The sequence below is a fragment of the Carlito syrichta genome, unplaced genomic scaffold (assembly GCF_000164805.1).
Source record: "Carlito syrichta isolate Samal-C Ts95f unplaced genomic scaffold, Tarsius_syrichta-2.0.1 Scaffold130519, whole genome shotgun sequence".
Lineage (NCBI taxonomy): Eukaryota > Metazoa > Chordata > Mammalia > Primates > Tarsiidae > Carlito > Carlito syrichta.
The window spans coordinates 63,911-82,318 of record NW_007074615.1 but is presented as its reverse complement, the minus strand read 5'-3'; the positions used below and the strand labels follow the sequence as shown (position 1 = coordinate 82,318).

At 41.3% G+C, this 18,408-nt stretch overlaps 1 protein-coding gene across 7 annotated transcripts in view; it reads left to right on the top strand.

Annotated features, from left to right (window-relative positions):
* RAPGEF2 (Rap guanine nucleotide exchange factor 2) overlaps nt 1-12,827 on the top strand; it is a 278,622-nt gene extending 265,795 nt beyond the window's left edge. For 2 of the 7 annotated variants that reach the window (XM_008049094.2, XM_021708061.1), the window contains 6 exons: nt 2,236-2,388; nt 4,499-4,573; nt 5,777-6,002; nt 6,550-7,109; nt 9,482-9,787; nt 10,806-12,823. In XM_008049094.2, the coding sequence (XP_008047285.2) occupies nt 2,236-2,388; nt 4,499-4,573; nt 5,777-6,002; nt 6,550-7,109; nt 9,482-9,787; nt 10,806-10,831 (1,346 nt within the window). In that variant the 3' untranslated portion in view covers nt 10,832-12,823. Of the gene's footprint in view, nt 1-2,235; nt 2,389-4,498; nt 4,622-5,776; nt 6,003-6,549; nt 7,110-9,481; nt 9,788-10,805 lie in introns of all 7 variants that reach the window. The other 5 variants (XM_021708059.1, XM_021708062.1, XM_021708060.1 and 2 more) reach the window with 4 other exon arrangements.
* The last annotated feature ends 5,581 nt before the right edge of the window (nt 12,828-18,408 follow it).

Here is an 18,408-nt window from a genome sequence, read left to right as displayed (position 1 = left end):
TGAGCTTTAGAAATGTGAGTGAAATATCATATGTCATCTTATGGTACCTGTTTAGTTTAACATAAATATTTAAGGCCAGATTACATAAAATATTAATTTAGAAGTTTTTTCCCCCACTGCAATTCATGAAGTCATTTTGTTCTAAACACTTACTGTATCTTTTACATGGGTGTCATTGACATCACTAGAACCCCTTCTGAAGTATCTAGCACAGCTTTCTTTTTTTTTTTTTTTTTTGAGTTGGAGTCTCACTCCGTCGCCCAGACTGGAGTGCAGTGGCCGCTCCCGGCCACCGCAGCCTCGACCTGCTGGGCTCCAGCGATCCTTCCACCTCAGGCTTCCGAGTAGCCGGAATTACAGGCACGTGCTACCACACCCGGCTGATTTTTTTTATTTATTGTAGTGATGAGGTCTTGCCAAGTTGCCAGGCGGGTCTTGAACCCGCGGCTCAGGCAATCCACTCACCTCAGCCTCCCAAAGCGCGGTATTACAGGCTGAGCCACTGAGCTCGGCTCTAACACAGCTTTCTAAGGCATAACATCTTCACATCTATCTACGTTGTTTCAAAGATAGCACTTAAATCTATGTGTGACATTGGCCTTGGAAATGTTTTCCAAATCAAAACTACTCATTTGTGTAGATTTAATGTAGTTGGTATATTCACATATCCTGTGTATATTAGAATTTCTACATGTAATCAAAGCATTGCTTTAAAATTGATTTTTTTAAAAAGATTATATTAAAATAGAATCAGACTTGCTTACATAAGGTGAAATGCAGGATTAAGTCTGTTAAATTTTTTTTTTTTTTTTTTTTTTTGAGTTGGAGTCTTACACTGTCGCCCAAACTGGAGTGCAGTGGCCGTTCCCGGCCACCGCAGCCTCGATCTGCTGGGCTCCGGCGATCCTTCCGCCTCAGCCTTCCAAGTAGCTGGAATTACAGGCATGCGCTACCATGCCCAGCTGATTTTTTGATTTATTGTAGAGATGAGGTCTCGCTGCCCAGGCGGGTCTCGAACCTGCAGGCTCAGGCAATCCACTCACCTCAGCCTCCCAAAGGTGTGGGATTATAGGCTGAGCCACCGAGCCCGGCTAAGTCTGTTAAATTTTATCGACTCCTTTTTAATGGATTCTGTTAAGTCTGTAACCATGTAAAACTAGTGCTGACTTGTAGTTTCGGGCTATTGTTCTTCCCTGAATCTCTTTGTTCGAAGTAAGGTAAATGAGAGTGCCTCATAAAATATGAGAGGCTTTATTTACAATATTTTTACATAACTCCTTTATTTCTTATAAATTTTTTTTGAGGGGATATCACCTTACTTTGGCACATGTAGTTCTTCCCCTCCATTCTGATGCTATTAGATCCTACACTTCTTGCTGGTGCACTTCCTTCTTCTGAAACCTTCCATGGCTTCTGTGACACGTTGCCTTCTCTCTTAACCTCATGGAATTTCTTAGAGCTCTTTCATTCACTTTTCCTAGTTAGTTCCTGTTAGTTCTTGTCTCTTTACTTTTCCCCCTGAGCTAACGTATCCAGCAGTACCAAAATATCTGTTTCCATCAAATGTGAATTCTGATAATAAATTTTTCCAGCTGTGCCATTTTCATCCTAGATTTAGATGTTTCCAAACAAATTATCCGTTTTTTTCTTTATTGTTGCTTAAGATGTTATTGAATAAAGATGGCAACTCCTTTAAGGTTTAGAATCTAACGTAGGCCAGATGTGGTGGATTACACACCTGGCCTGTAATCCCAGCACTTTGGGAGGCCAGGGTGGGAGGATCACTTGAGTCTAGTAGTTTGAGACCAGCCTGGGCAACAAAGTGAGACCTCATCGCTACAAAAAAAAAAAAAAATTCAGAAAATTAGCTGGATGTGGTGGTGCACACTAGTAGTCCCAGCTACCAGAGAGGCAGAGGCAGAAGGGTCACCTGAGCTTAGGAGGCTGAGGGTGTAGTGAGCTGGGATCTGTGCCCACTGTACTCCAGCCTGGGACATAGTGAGAACTCGACTAAAAAACAGAGAGAGAGAGACTGGCAGATATCAGTCTGAAACCAAACTGCAGGTATCTCAGGCCTTACTATTTAGATGAAGAGTACAAAGAGCATTAAATTGTATATAGGTTGAAACTCGATATAATAATATTAAATTGTAACACAGAAACATTTTTTAGTAATTAATGTTATTTCTTCTCAGTCTTGAAAATACATATATAAGTATTTTCTTTCTTTTATAGGCATAAACTCTCCACAAGCTTTAAAGAAAATTCTTTCTTTGTCTGAAGAAGGAAGTTTGGAACGTCACAAGAAACAAGCTGAAGACACGATATCAAATGCATCTTCACAGCTTTCTTCTCCTCCTACTTCTCCACAGAGTTCTCCAAGGAAAGGTAGAACTAGATTACTTATTGTTTTCCCTTATTGAAAGTTATACATTTAAGCTATAATAAATTACATATGTTGAATATTATAGTCATTTAAAATCCTTTCATATGTAATGTCCAATGGATTTTTTTTCCTCAGTTTATAAATTTGGAAGAATTCTGGTGTTTTTTTTAAATGTTGATCTTAGAGTAAGTGATATCAACCCTTTGCACTTGAGACATCTCACAGATCACCTACCAGCAACTGGACCACACGTTTTTACAAAACAGTGAAAACAAATCACTTCATGTTAAATAGTATAGCATTGGAACTAATTATTTTATTGTAATGGAACTTGACTTATAATGGAATTTTGGACACTGAGGAACTTATTGATGACAAAAAAATAAAAATTTTATATCTTATATTTTTCTAATGTGTGAAACAGTCACTGACAGTCATTGCTGGTTCATGGATACAATGTTGTGCAATAATAATTTGTTGGACAGCTTCCACCTGGTGTTTTTTAATTCGAGCAGACAATGCATTCTTGTTTTCTTCCTCCCACATTGATAATATGTAGTTTATTGTCCAGTCTGTTGCTCGAAGACAATGTGGAAGGACACACTCGTGATTCTTGAAAACCTCTTCTCAACTGATTAATCATAAGCTTGACAAATTTCAAATGGGACATAGATTTTTTTTTTTGTCTTTGAATGGAAAACTTCAGGGAAACATACATTTTTGAAATATTTGCATTGGCCAAATTTTTCTTATATAATCACCAGCACTCTTTATGTCCCCTGATAGGGAACATCCACGTGTTTTGCTAGATTTATAATGTCCCATCAGAAGTGATATCTGAGTGCAAAGGGTTAAATTTACAACTATATGAAGCCTTTTAAAAATACACATAAGTGCCGGGCTCGGTGGCTCAGCCTGTAATCCCGCGCCTTTGGGAGGCTGAGGTGAGTGGATTGCCTGAGCCCGAGGGTTCGAGACCCGCCTGGGCAGCGAGACCTCATCTCTACAATAAATCAAAAAATCAGCTCGGCGTGGTAGTGCATGCCTGTAATTCTGGCTACTCGGAAGGCTGAGGTGGAAGGATCACCGGAGCCCAGCAGGTTGAGGCTGCGGTGGCCGGGAGCGGCCACTGCACTCCAGTCTGGGCGACAGAGTGAGACTCCAACTCAAAAAAAAAAAAAAAATACACATAAGTTTTGAAAAATTGGTTATAAATAGGGAAATAATTATTTTTATATTAAAATTTGTCCTAACTAAATTTGGTTATTGTTATATATAGAGGTCTTTAAAAAACATGAAAAACTAGCCAGTGCTGTGGTTCATACCTATAATGTCAACACCTTGGGAGGCTGAGGTGGTAGGATTGCTTGAGCCCAGGAATTCATGACCAGCCTAGACAACATAGCAAGATCTCATCTCTACACACACACACACAAATTAGCCAGGCATGGTGGCATGAGCCTGTAGGCATAGGCCCAGGCTACTCAGAAGACTGAAGCAGTAGAATCACCTGAGCACAGGAGGTCGAGGCTTTAGTGAGCCATGTTTGAGCCACTGTACTCCAGCCTGGGCAACTGAGTAAGACCCTGACTCAAAAATAAATAAATATATACATACTTATGAAAGATTAATCTATTCCTGATTTATTTTTTAATTGTATTAACACAGGTCTTGATTGCCTCTTCTGTTACTACCTTGTTTTATTTTTAAAAAGAGACTCCATTTTAGGCAATCGAAGTCTCTCCTTATGTTGATACGTTCATGTATAAGAGAGTAGATAACCTTCTGCCACATAACTCTCCAGGTTACTTCCTCCTCCTACCCTTTACCTAAAAGGATGTCAGCCAGTACTAAATGGCTAAAACCTAGTTTTCCGTAGAAAAAAATGATAAGCATTTTAGTATTCTAAATCTAAGGGAGTGCTTTACTAGAGGAAATACTTCCTAGAGGAAAACCAAAAGGGTAATAAATTGTTAAATTTCACTGGCACAAAAATAATACTGCTGCTTTACTTGTAGATATTTTGGACATCTGTGCATTTTGTGTGGGTATTAGTCTCTACTGTCCTTGTTAAATGGATACATGTACATTCTTTTCTCGTCCTGTTGTTAGGTGGCAGTGGCAATCAGCTGAGATCTTTTGGCTCCGGGCAGTTGGACTTAACCAGTTCCTCCTCTTCTCTTGGAAGTGAGAACAGTAACAAGAATAACAATGCACCACGGACCTATGGGATAGGTGGGGTTTATAGAACCAAAACCGGGGTGGGAAAGAGAGGAGTCATCTCATTAGTTAACGAGAATGGGAGGATTCCTCCAAATGGCAAGTGCTCCACCTGAATGATGATTTTTCAGGAGCTTTTTTTTTTTTTTTTTTTTTGAGTAGACTGTTCAGGGAAGCCTTTAAATCTTGTCTGTCAGAACTTGCAGTGTGGTTTTATAAAAAGACATTTCATAGATAAACATGCTAAATCTCATCAAGACCTGTGCAGCCTTTAAAAAAATAAATCAGGAATTGCTAGTTACTGAAGGGAAGGGAACATAAATTGACAACATTTAGATGCTCTAGATTTTTTGTTTTTGTTTTAGGTAAATGACATTGAAAAAATTTGCATTGTATATAATTATATAGAATCAAGATTTAAGTAACATGAGAGCCTTATTATTGTAGGGAAGAAAAAAAATGAAATAAAATTCCATTATTCTTTGAAAGTTATTGTTAGTAACAGAGGAGAGTTAAGAGTCCTTTCAGACCAAGAAATAGATATCTGTGTAGACATTTTATAGTAGTAATCTGGGGGAAAATGCACATTACATCCTTCAAAAACAATAGGCTTTTATGTGGTTCTACTAACATTAATGTTGGGAAATCAAGTGGCAAAATTCAAAGACATCTTTGAGTCTTATTTCTTGTTCTTTTTGTTTATACATCTACTTAAAATTATAAATATAATACAAATATTTCCAGTTGAATTGTACCATGCCATACTTAAAGTTCTGAAAATTGAAAACAAGATTTTTGACATTGTTTGCAGTTTGGAAGAAAACCATACTTTTAAATCTGAACAATTATTCTTCATAGTTTCTTCTACGTAGACTAACAGTGTAATTTATAGCTAGTAGAACTAGAATAGTTAAGGTAGTACCTTGATTTCTGCATCTTTTTCTGGCTTGTATAACAGTGTTTTCTCCTCCATAAACTTTAATTAAGCAACTTAAGCTTCATTAGGGTAAAAAATTTACTTTAACTCTTAGACACCTGGTCTCGACTTGTAAAATCAGTTTTTTCCTCTTGCTTGAATAATGATATCTGTGTCTGCATTTTATTTTCGCTTCTATCTCTGTTTTATATTAGAAACCTAGAGCGTCTAACATGGTTGTGTTTCTCATGCAGGCTATACTTTGGCTCCCAGTGGCACTGTGGATAATTTTTCAGATTCTGGTCACAGTGAGATTTCTTCACGATCCAGTATTGTCAGCAATTCTTCTTTTGACTCGGTGCCAGTCTCGCTGCATGATGAGAGGCGCCAGAGGCATTCTGTCAGCGTCGTGGAAACAAACGTGGGTGTGGGCAGGCTGGAGAGGCGGACCATGATTGAACCAGATCAGTACAGCTTAGGGTAGGAGACTTTTCATATTCTTTTACATTTTACATTTTGCTATCTCTCCTTTAATAGTGAGCCCTGTCTCCAGATGTATATTTTTATGTATTTTATGTAATGCCTAAGAAATTTCTCCTGTCCCAATTCTGATTTTCACAATGTCTAGATTAAGTACCATGCTACTTGTATTGTAGAGACTGCTTTTTAAGCCAGGTTTAGTCTTCATTGGAATACAGTTGTCCTGTGCTGATGGAAGAGAGTGACTTTGGGATGCATCCTAGTTCCTTTGTATGAGCTGCCTTCCTGAAATAATCAAATTATACTGAACCATTTTTAACATTGATAAGGAAAATAGTTTTGGCATTCTTTCCCCCATGCTTATTTTATAGAAATGACAAAAGTGAGAAACTGTCAGACCCTGCCACTGCAGTTCAGTGCCAGTTCCGTCCTCTTTCTGGGATGAAAGTATATTGCCTTCCTGGGAAAAAAAGACATTTAGTCTTACCACAGGTGAGCTAGTTAACAGTCTTGCTTCTTGTCCTTTTTCATTTCTCTGATCATGTAGGTCCTACGCACCCATGTCCGAGAGCCGAGGCCTATATGCTGCAGCTACGGTCATCTCTTCTCCAAGCACAGAGGAGCTGTCCCAGGACCAGGGGGATCGTGCCTCACTTGACGCTGCCGACAGCGGCCGTGGGAGCTGGACGTCATGCTCGAGTGGCTCCCACGATAACATTCAGACGATCCAGCACCAGAGGAGCTGGGAGACGCTCCCATTCGGGCACACTCACTTTGACTATTCTGGGGATCCTGCAGGTTTATGGGCCTCAAGCAGCCACATGGACCAAATCATGTTTTCTGATCACAGCACAAAGTATAACAGGCAGAATCAAAGCAGAGAGAGTCTTGATCAAGCCCAGTCCCGAGCAAGCTGGGCGTCTTCCACAGGCTACTGGGGAGAAGACTCAGAAGGTGACACAGGCACAATAAAGCGGAGAGGCGGAAAGGATGTTTCTATTGAAGCTGAAAGCAGCAGCATGGCGTCTGTGACCACTGAAGAAACCAAGCCTGTCCCTGTGCCTGCCCACATCGCGGTGGCATCGGGCACTACAAAGGGACTTATTGGTAAGTTTGAAAATAGGGGATTTGTCATGTCTGGATGATGGCTAACTTATCCCAAAAGTAAAGCTATGTTGTTTGTGGTTCTTGTCATCATTTTGTCTGTTGTGTGCAGGGCTTCCAGATTAGAATGTGTTCAGGCCTTAGAGATGAATAGCGGGGAAGAGCCCGGGCATCATGGTCAGGTACATGCGGATGTATCCTGGCATGGTGTAACACGCAGCAAATTCCAGCTGTTGGGATCAGTCAGTTTCATTCTGGATATTATCTCATCCAGCACCAGAGAAGCTGGGAGATGCTTCTGTTTTTTCTTTTGGATTGTAAACAATCAAGAAGGATGCCCATTTCATAGGGGAAGAATTTTTCATTAATCGAAACCATTTTAAATGTTTTATTGTTCTGTTTTGTTCCCTTGTGTTTACAACTTCATGCTTTGCATATTTGAAAATCTTCACTGGTTTTGGTTATGCAGACAAGTTTTTCCTGTGATTATTCTCTCTGCACATGATTGACTGAGGGAGAGGGTGCTGGTAGATAGTGTAATGACCATTAGGTATGGGCTCAGAGTCAGGCACTTGGGGTTTGAATCCCTGTCTTGCCACCCTACTAGCTTTGTGACATTGGGCAAAGTACAGAACCTCCTGTTTCCGTATCTGTAAAATGAGCTTCATCATTTCTGCTTAGTAGGGTTAGTGTGAGGACTAAAGGAAATCTGGGCAAAGGATTTAGAATGGAGCCTAGGTCGTAAATTCATAGGACTATACATGAAAGACATTGCTTCTGTTTCTGCTGTAAGGGTTCTCACATTCCCTCAGTCCTTTTGGGATATACTCTCTTTGGCATATTTCACATTTACATAATTGAAGTATAGGAATAGATTATAGATTATTGAGTAAGAAATTCTGGAATATAATCATTACAGACACGACTTATATTAGTAGGGAAATTGCAGTTATTCTGTCGTGTAAATAGTCATGGGTGGATATCAAGTTTAATGTCCTTTTGGGAAGAATAAGGAGAAAGCAGTTAACATATATTCTTAGGGTGGACTTTTTCAGGTGCTTTCCTATAACAGACTAACACTCAGAATTTTATTGCAAAAAAGGAAAATTATTTTTTAGTTCCTAGCAATTGAGTCTAGAAAGTTTCAGAAAATAAACCTTAATTTGTGCTATTTTCAAGAATTTTTTAAAAAACATGTCTAGAACTGTCAGATGTGGACGGTACATTGTATTTAAACTTTTTTTTTGAGTCGGAGTCTCACTCAGGTACCCAGACTGGAATGCAGTGGTACACTCACAGATACTGCAGCCTCAACCTGCTGGCTCAGGCAATCCTTTCGCCTCAACCTTCCAAGTAGCTGGAACCACAGGCGTGCACGCTATACCCAGCTAATTTTTTGATTTATTGTAGAGACAAAGTCTTGCCAAGTTTCCCAGCTAGTCTCGAACCCCTGGGCTTAGGCAGTCCTTTCTCCTTTGCCTCTCAAAGTGTTGGGATTATAGGCATGAGCCACTACACCTGGGTTATTTAAACTTTTAATGAATTGGGACTCATTTGGAAATGAGTCTGATAAAGAAATATACCTAACTTTTTTGCCTTCTTTCTATAATTTACAGATTTCATGTTCTAGGTCTTGTGCATCAATAAAAGGATTTTAAGAAAAATAAATACCTTGTAATTCTAGTGTTGTTAATTGGCATCCTTTGTGCTGCTTTTCCAAATTTATTTTAATTCCATTTTCACAAGTGAAGTCCTAAAGACTTCACAATCACAGAAACTGATTCTCTGCCTGCTAAAGGCACATGCCAAGCAGAGATGGAGTAGCCTAACTCATCTCTAGGCAGGGGAAAGGAGGAGAGGGGAAGTCTTACCAAGCACTAACACACGTGTTTCAGGTGTAGAATGAGGCACCTTTTATTTTCTTTCTTTAATTTTTCCAATAAATCCAAATAGTAATAAGTGTTAACCTTATTTCTATTTTATAGTCATAGACAAGTTTAAATGGACAAGTAGTTCATTTAAAGAAAAAGGAGCTTCGATTACTTAGTACCTTCTCTCACCGATTATTCCACCACGAAGTTATTCTAACCATCCAAACACAGATGGTTAAAACATTATAGCTGAACTTTTAGTGAACTGGGACTCATTTGGAAATGAAGGTCTGGTGAACTGCCATTGTGAGTCTTTGGTTTAGTTAACTTCCATTCTGTGGCCTTCCAGGCACCCGTACCTCCATTCCATGCTACACAAAATCACTTTTGCCACTACACTGGCATGTTGTCTTACTCATTATTTTTCTATTTTTAATAAACATTTGTGGCATGAAATATTCTTCTGACAGATAGTTAATGACTGGTCCATTGTTTCTACTGCAGCACGGAAGGAGGGCAGGTACCGCGAGCCCCCGCCCACCCCCCCGGGCTACATCGGCATCCCCATCGCTGACTTTCCAGAAGGTCATTCCCACCCAGCCAGGAAACCTCCAGACTACAACGTGGCGCTTCAGAGGTCCCGAATGGTCGCCCGCTCCTCCGACACAGCCGGGCCCTCCCCAGCTCAGCAGCCACATGGGCACCCAGCCAGCGGCAGGCCTGCAAACAAGCCTCAGTGGCACAAGCCAAATGAGTCCGACCCGCGCCTCGCCCCCTACCAGTCTCCAGGGTTTTCTACCGAGGAGGATGGTATATATCCATAAATGTTCTTAAAGCCTTCAAGTTAGATGTGTCCACTTATGCTGCCTCTCGGGGCACTTCTGTTTTCTCAGCATGGTGGTCAGCTGTCTCTCTCTAGCCATACACAAAGAATGTTTTATATTTAGAGTTCCAACTTTAGGGTGACAGCTCTTGACTGCTTTCTTTGTGTGTGTGTGCCCCCAAATGGCTTAAGGGTACCCAGGATTGCAGAGGGAGCCACTTGTAATAATGTATGTACCTGACTGGACTTCTTTTCTAATTCGCACTTAAATTGAAGCGCTTCTGAGGCCCTATCTTAAGGAAGAGAAATCTCACATGTTTGTGCTATTTTTAAGAATTTTTAGAAATACCTAGAACTGTCAAATTTGGGTGCTTATATTTGAACTTTTAGTGAATTGGAACTCTTTTAGAAATGAAAGTCTGGTAAAGAATAGACTTTCTCTATAACTTTACCTTCTTTCTACAAATCTACCTGCCCCCACCCTTTTTTTAAGTTCTTAGTTTAACAAATTTTATTAGACAATCATAGTAAAAAAGAACATTATAACTGAAAATGACTTACAATCCTACCACTTTCAGGTGGCTACTATTAACATTTTTGTTATATATCCTTCTAGACTTTGTTATGTGCATCTGACCGTATGTTATTTTTTAATGTCACATGCTATCTTACTTTTCTCAGTGAATTTATTATTAACTTTCTGGCCAAATAAATGGTGTGTATCATTTTAATGGTGTATATCATTTTAATATTGTATATACATATTCAAATAAATGTATATACTTTTTTAACTCTTCCCTCACCCCCCCATTTTTTTGTTTGTTTGTTTTTGCTTTTTTTTTTTCTGTTGTAAATCGTTGGCTAGAAAAACAGAGAAGGATTTTAAGTGAACTATTCTAAAAAGATTAACTAGGATATTTTCATCTGGCACGTCCATGACTGTATTCTCCAAGAAACTGCTTGCTTGTTCATTGCCTGTTTTTTTCTCCCCTGCTGTGTGTGCAGAAGACGAACAGGTTTCTGCTGTCTGAGGCGCAGGCCTTGCTGGATCCAGCACGAGCCACCGAAAGGAGAGCACAAGAAGATGTCCCTCGTGTCGGGGCCTTGGAACTCACATTCTGAGGACGGTGGACCAGTTTGCCTCCTTCCCTGCCTTAAAAGCAGCATGGGGCTTCTTCTACCCTCTTCCTGTCCCCTTTGCATGTGAAATACTGTGAAGAAATTGCCCTGGCACTTTCAGACTTTGTTGCTTGAAATGCACAGTGCAGCAATCCCGAGCGCCCACTGTTGCTGCCTGCCACATCCCACAGTACCATTCCAGATTCCAAGATCATCGCAGCGAGGTGATTTACTTTGGCTGCACTTCTCCCTGCCTGGAAGGATTTTTTAAAATCTTCCTTTTAGATTTCAATCCAGTCCTAGCACTTGGTCTCTCATTGGGACAATGAGAAAAGCTAGCCATTGAACTACTTGGGGCCTTTAACCCACCAAGGAAGACAAAGAAAAACAATGAAATTCTTTTAGTACAGTACTTGTCCACTTGTTTACAATGTCCTCCTGTTTTTTTAAATGAGTTTAAAGATTGTGTTCAGAGAGAGTAAATGTTATATCCATTTAATGATTACAGTATTATTTTGAACCTTAAGTAGGGTTGCCAGCCTGGTTTCTAAAAAACCAAATATGCCGGACAGGGTGTGGCCACACCAAGATGAGGGGAAGACTTGGCTTGCAACCCTGTCTTCCTGTGTCCTTCTGGCCTCGCCCGTGAAGTGCCCTATCCTGGAAGTATAAATGTTAGCCAATTACTTAAATACCAAGACACCTCATCTGCTCCTTCCCCAGGGGGTGGGGTTCTTCTGTAAAACTGTTTGCACATGGCCAGGGGAGGGAAATAGGACCCTTGTGTCCTGTCTGAGCCTTATGGAGGCAGGACGGTGTCATTTGAGGGTGTGTCCTGCTCCATCAAGATGGATGGCAAACCCCACTCTTAAGTTATGTTTCTTTGATTTTTGTTAATTTAGAGTTTTAGGTTTTGTTTTTGTTTTTAAGAGAAACGTTTATAACTGGATAGCATTGCAGTGAAAGCAGCTTGGGATGTTGGAGCTAATGCCAGCTGTTTTTCCTGCTCTTTCAAGACAGCCTCCCTTTATTGAATTGGCATTAGGGAATAAACAAGCCTTTAAATGTAAGGAAAGATCAAGCACCTAGTGAGATACGCCAGCCTTCGCCAGGCGGTTGGTCGCCAAGACTGACTCCACGCTCTGTGGACACTGCATGAGGAAGGCTCCGGGGAGCACCCGTCTGCTCACAGCTGCTATTAACCCTCTAATGACTGAAAAGACCCTCCACTCTATTTTTGTGTTGTTTTTGCACAGACTCCGGAAAAGTGAAGGCTGCCAATCCGAGTAGTACTCAAATGTGAGGAACTGCTGGTCTTGGATTTTTTTCCATTAAATTCAGCTGATCATATTGATCAGTAGATAAACGTAAATAGCTTCAAATTTTAAAAGTGGAATTGCAGTGTTTTTTCACTGTATCAAACAATGTCAGTGCTTTATTTAATAATTATCTTCTGTATCATGGCATTTGTCTACTTGCTTATATATTACATTGTCAATTATGCATTTGTAATTTTACATGTAATATGCATTATTTGCCAGTTTTATTATATAGGCTATGGACCTCATGTGCATATAGAAAGACAAATCTAGCTCTACCACAAGTTGCACAAATGTTATCTAAGCATTAAGTAATTGTAGAACATAGGACTGCTAATCTCAGTTCGCTCTGTGATGTCAAGTGCAGAATGTACAATTAACTGGTGATTTCCTCATACTTTTGATACTACTTGTACCTGTATGTCTTTTAGAAAGACATTGGTGGAGTCTGTATCCCTTTTGTATTTTTAATACAATAATTGTACATATTGGTTATATTTTTGTTGAAGATGGTAGAAATGTACTATGTTTATGCTTCTACATCCAGTTTGTACAAGCTGGAAAATAAATAAATATAACATAAAGCTTTGCCTATATTCTTAATGAATCATACATGCTTTTGGTTCTTGAAGTGGAAATGAATGCCTTTGGTCTCACTGCAGCAGCAGGTCCTTGGGAGGCTGAAGATAATTAGCTTTTGGGTTAGGAGAAACTGCCCAATCGCCTGTTTTAGGTAGCTTTCTGTTGACTCCAATAAATTAGTATCATTAATGTTAGCACCAACCCAACCATGTTCAGAATCCGGTGTTTCTTGAGGCTCAGTGCAAAATGAAGATGAGATACAATATGTTTGCATCACATTTGGCTCTTCTCAACCTTTTTCCAATAAGAATCTCTGTGGGACACCCTGTTTTGATTCCTAGTATCCATCCTGAGAAACAGGACCTGATAGAAATTTTTTTTTTTTTTTTTTGAGTTGGAGTCTCACTCTGTCACCCAGGCTAGAGGACAGTGGCATGCTCACAACCACCCCAGCATCGACCTGCCGGGCTCAGGTGATCCTTTGACCTCACCCTTCCAAGTAGCTGGAACTAGAGGCATGTGCCACCACTCCCGGCTACTTTTTTTATTTATTGTGGAGATGAGGTCTCACCAAGTTGCCCAGGCTGCTCTCGAACCTGTGGGCTCAGGCAGTCCTTTCACCTTGACCTCCCAAAGTGTTGGGATTATAGGCATGAGCCACTGCACCCAGCCAATTCTGGGCTTCTAATGAGTATATAACATTGGCGTAACTGTGAGTGCTAATGTGTGGTAAGTCTGAATAATACTTTAGTCTGTCAAACAGGCACTTATATTTTAAAAGGTAAAATAGCAGCATGTTGAAGCATATTTTAAAATCAGTGACTTGTGTTTTATCCTCAAGCAGGCATTGCTAAGAGTTTTACCTTGCAGTCACTGGGAAGTCTCAGAAGTTGGGGTGGAAGCAACTGAAAGCACATATGAAAGCAGGAGGGAACATGGGGAGGAGTCGGGAGAAGAGTCCTCAATGCCGAAGGGCACATGGCCTCGGCACACTTGAAAGTCTTCGAGGCTTTGGTGCTGACGAGTGGGCCAAGGGCATTGTGCAAATCAGGACCACTAAAGTGGTCCAAGTTTCCATTCCAATAGCCCCCACTGTACTTTTTAAAAATGGGAGATACCGCATGTGGACATGTGTAACTGTGTGTCACCTCTGTCATCTTAACTGTCACAGCCCTTACCCAGGGACTCCCTGATGTTGTCACTCAAAAACCTTAATTTTCTCAAAATTCCTCAAAATATTAAGAATCTCATGTTTTGGAGAATGGCCTCTTCACCATCAGTTTTTGTCTTCTGCCAAAAATAAGAGAAAATGACTGATCACTATGGCTTGATATCCTTTTATGTTTCAGGCTACTTCTAGGTAGCATAAGCCTTGTCTCCAAGGCTTTCGAGAAATAAGTGTTTGCCAGATACAACAGCAGTGCCAGGGTTCAGTCTCTGTTGTGTGAATAACAGGACTTTGCCAGGCTTTGGAAATATTGAAGAATGTTTTAGTGAACATCTAATGCTCTCCACCCTAATCAAAGAGGCCAAAAACACTGCGTCTACGTTTTCATCCATGCGTGCTGGAACCCTCAGAAGATCTTCCTCAGCTTCAATTCATTTTCCTGCTGTTGGGAGGTATGAATTTTATGCTCATGTATGCTTTAATATATTCTCTCTCCAGTTCACTGATAATCCCATCTCAGATGTGCTTGAGTGATGCAAGCTTCTGATGTGTGTATCAACCCACCTCTCAGGTCTGTATTTCCCAATGCTGACACACTGCACTCATGCCAGAGAAAAATAGGAAATGCTCGAGTCCTTGGCCCCATGATAATCTGTGATTTTGTTATTTTTTTTTAAAACAGCTTACTGGAAAATAAAGGTCATGCAGTGGCTGAGGGGCCAAGGTATTGATTGGGGAGGTCAAGTTTGCAAAGATTCACTGGGTACATTTTAGTAGGAGTTTGTTGAAAGAGGAAGTAGACAGCAACAGAGGCTGATAGGATGCTTTCAAGAAAAATTTCAAAGTAAGCAAGTACCTATTTAAGAGTGAGACAAAATCACTGACTGGAAATGAAAAATAGGTTGTGAATTGCATTTTTCTCTCTTTAAAAATATTTTTATTTGGCTTTTGTGCAAGTATAGTGACTTGTAAAATTTTTTTATCATTTGCCTAGATTTTCTTTTCTTCTTTTTTTTTTTTTGAGTTGGGAGGGGTCGCACTCTGTCACCAAGACGAGAGTGCAGTGGCACAGTCGGCTCACAGCAGCCTCAACCTCCTGGGCTCAAGCCATCCTTCCATTCTAGCCTCCTGAATAGCTGAGACTATAGGTGCTTGCTACCACAACTGGCTAATATTCTGATTTTTATAGGAATGGAGGTCTCCCTATTTTGCCCAGGCTAGTCTCAAACTCCTGGAATCAATCTTCCCACCTTGACCTCCTAAAGTGCTGGGATTACAGGTGTGAGCCACCACACCCAGCCTGATTCATTCTTTCATGTCATTGTCCAGGTTGCAAATCACTAAGGACAGGCCACTGTGTATAACCAAGCTATTTATAGCACTATAAACCCTTAAATGATATTCCTAAATGATAGAATTTGTAAGGGGGGCACCCCCCAAAACTCAGAATTTATTGATAAAAAATTGTGTATTACATGTTTAAACTTAAGCCACTTTCAAAGTACTCTTCTATCAAGCACCTTTTCCACTGCTCAAAACAGTTTTGACCTCATCAATTTTGATGCCTTTTAGTGCTGCTTCTGTTTTTTTGTTCCACCTCTTCCACATCAGCAAAATGCTTCCCTTTGGGGACTTTTTTCATCCGGGGAAACAAAGGTTGCTCAGGGAAAAATTGGGTGAATAAGGAGGGTGGGGAATAGGGGTCATGCTGTTTTTGGCTAAAAACTGCTGGTGTGGGCAGGTACACTTGTAAATCACCCATCTTGAAATGGGCAGCTATATTGAAAGAATCTCCAAAAAAAAAAAAAAAAAATCCACTGAATTTGAACACAGCCTCTCACAACAATGCTAGCTGGTCCACTGATGCTGATGGGTTCTTAGAACACTTACCTAAGTGGGGGAAGCCTGTACTAAAAAGGGCTGCCCTCCAAAAAATAATGCCAGGCTTTTATGGTTCCCCCAAATGGTCTTCGATCAGCTGGGTAGATTTTATAGCGCTTTAGAAGATGGAAAATGTGGAAGAAACAAAATAGCCAAGCAGACCCAAAGAAGTAGGATGAAGAGTCAATTAGGGAACATGAGTGGGAAAGGGCTTAAGCCACAGACCCACAAAATTACAATCATGTGTTTACATGTAAAACTCGGCCCAGAAAAAGGCATTGAAATTTCCAAAATTTGCCTCAGCTGGGTGCAGTGGCTCATGCCTATAATCCCAAGAATTTGGGAGACTGAGATGGGAGGATTGCTTGAGGTCAGGAGTTAGAGGCTTCATTGGGTTATGATTGCACCACTACAACTCCAACCTGGGCAACACAGCAAGACCCTATCTTAGATAAATTAGATAGATAGATAGAACAATTGAACTACCAACATAGTGAACCCCAATTCAGGAAGGAAAATGAATATTCATCAGAATGCTAAAGGACACCCCAGATCTCAGGGAGAAGACAGGTGAATAGCTCTTATGATGGTGCTCTGCAGAAAAACGTGACTGTGACCCTGGAATGCAGGATGAGACTGAAAACTCTCCTCTAAGATGCAACTTCTAATCAGGGATCTGCTTAGCTTAGGCTACAAGAGAACACCTCGTATCTCCTGGGGCCTGGAGGTGCCTCGGGGGAGGCTGATAGTTGACAAGAGTGAAAGAGACCCAGGGAAGCCATAGGTGTACACCAAATGGGTGAGGAGGACACCAGCCATCGTCAGTTTTGCAACCTGGACCTTTTCGGCAAGCTCCAATGAAGAACCCCAGCCTCCATCCTGGACCAGCTGGGAGTGCCCCTGTAATTCTGAGGAAAATAAGCCCCCCTCCCACTCCTGCACAACTGGGAAAGCAGTATAAGTGATAGGCCCGCAGGAGAGACCTCACCCCTCTGCATTTGAATCAGCAGCCTGAGCGACAGGAGAGTTCCTGATCCTGTGGTTTCTCCTTGGAAGTGAGAGCTGAAGCCATGGCAAGCTCTGTGACCCAGGATGGGGCTGCAGGTGTCAAGTCTGTAGTGGAAGTGTGCGTCCTCAGCACCAAGGATCAGACAGCCTCCATTTCTACTCACCTGGATTAGTAGCCTAAGCTGCACCCCCTCCCACTTCCTGGGCAGTGATCCTTGCACATTTAGACCCTCTGTGCTTCATGCCCAGCATACCCAGTCACCTGGAATAGGAGTCTGAGCCACCCCAACCCCTGGAGGTAGAGTCCTTGGTGATGAGCTGCTATCTCTGCTCAATATCCAGACATACCCCAGGTACCTGGAGCTCCCATTCTTCTAGATTGGGAGCTCAGGCCTCCCTCCCGTTCCTGAGCAGAGAACTCGAGGCAGCGAAGGTCCCCTGACTGACACACCTCTGGGCACTCGGAGGCTGCACACCAGACCCAGCCTTGGAGTGGGTGCCTATGCCTAACACGGGTGGACCCATAAGGTGGTCTTGCCCTGAATGGCTCCACCCATCTTGATCCTACCCTGCCCGAGGCTGAACTAGGAACAGAGAACACAGTGCACTCCACAGAAGAGCTCACTGCTGAGACAACCAACAGTCGGCTTCTTCCAGAAACAAGGATCAAGAAAATACCCCTCCCCATCCACAGTAGCCAGCTCTTATACCCATAGTGCCACCTCCTAGCCCAGAGTGAATGATGCATCACAACAGGTAATTTGCTGACACCAGTACATACCTTTGAGAAGCAAGTTAAGCCTCCTGAGACCCCTGCAGCCCCAGCCTCACAGGAAGTAGTGGGCCAGCCCACACCCCACTACATAGCTATTACAACCAACACTTGGGAAAGCCTACATACTCAGACGATCTATACCAAAGGAACTCCTACAGATTAGCCACCATAGTTCATCCAGATGAGAAACAGCCAGAGAAACAACTCTGAAAGTATGAAAAAACATTGTATTCCCCTTCCAAAGGAGCACACCAACTCTTCAACAACAGAATCTAACCAAAATGAAATTTCTGAAATGTCAGATAACAAATTCAGAATACTGATTAGAAAGAAGCTCAATGAGATGCCAGATAAACTGATAACCAACACCAAAAAATTAGCAGAACAATGCAGGAGATAAAAGAAGAGATTGACAACATTAAAAAAGACAGAACTAAAAAAGTCAATGGTGGAGACACAAAACAGTACAAAGCTGTAGCAGTAGGCTAGTACAAGTGGAAGAAAGAATCTCAGAGATTGGAAATAGATTCTTCAAACTAATCCGGTCAGACAGAAATGAAGAATAAAAAATTAAGACGAATGAGCAAAACCTACAAGAAATATGAGGCTGTGTAAAGCAACCAAGCCCATGGACTCATGGGCATCCCAGAGGGAGAAGTTAAAGTTATAAGTATAGAAAATATATTTGGGCCGGGCTCGGTGGCTCAGCCTGTAATCCCATGCCTTTGGGAGGCTGAGGTGAGTGGATTGCCTGAG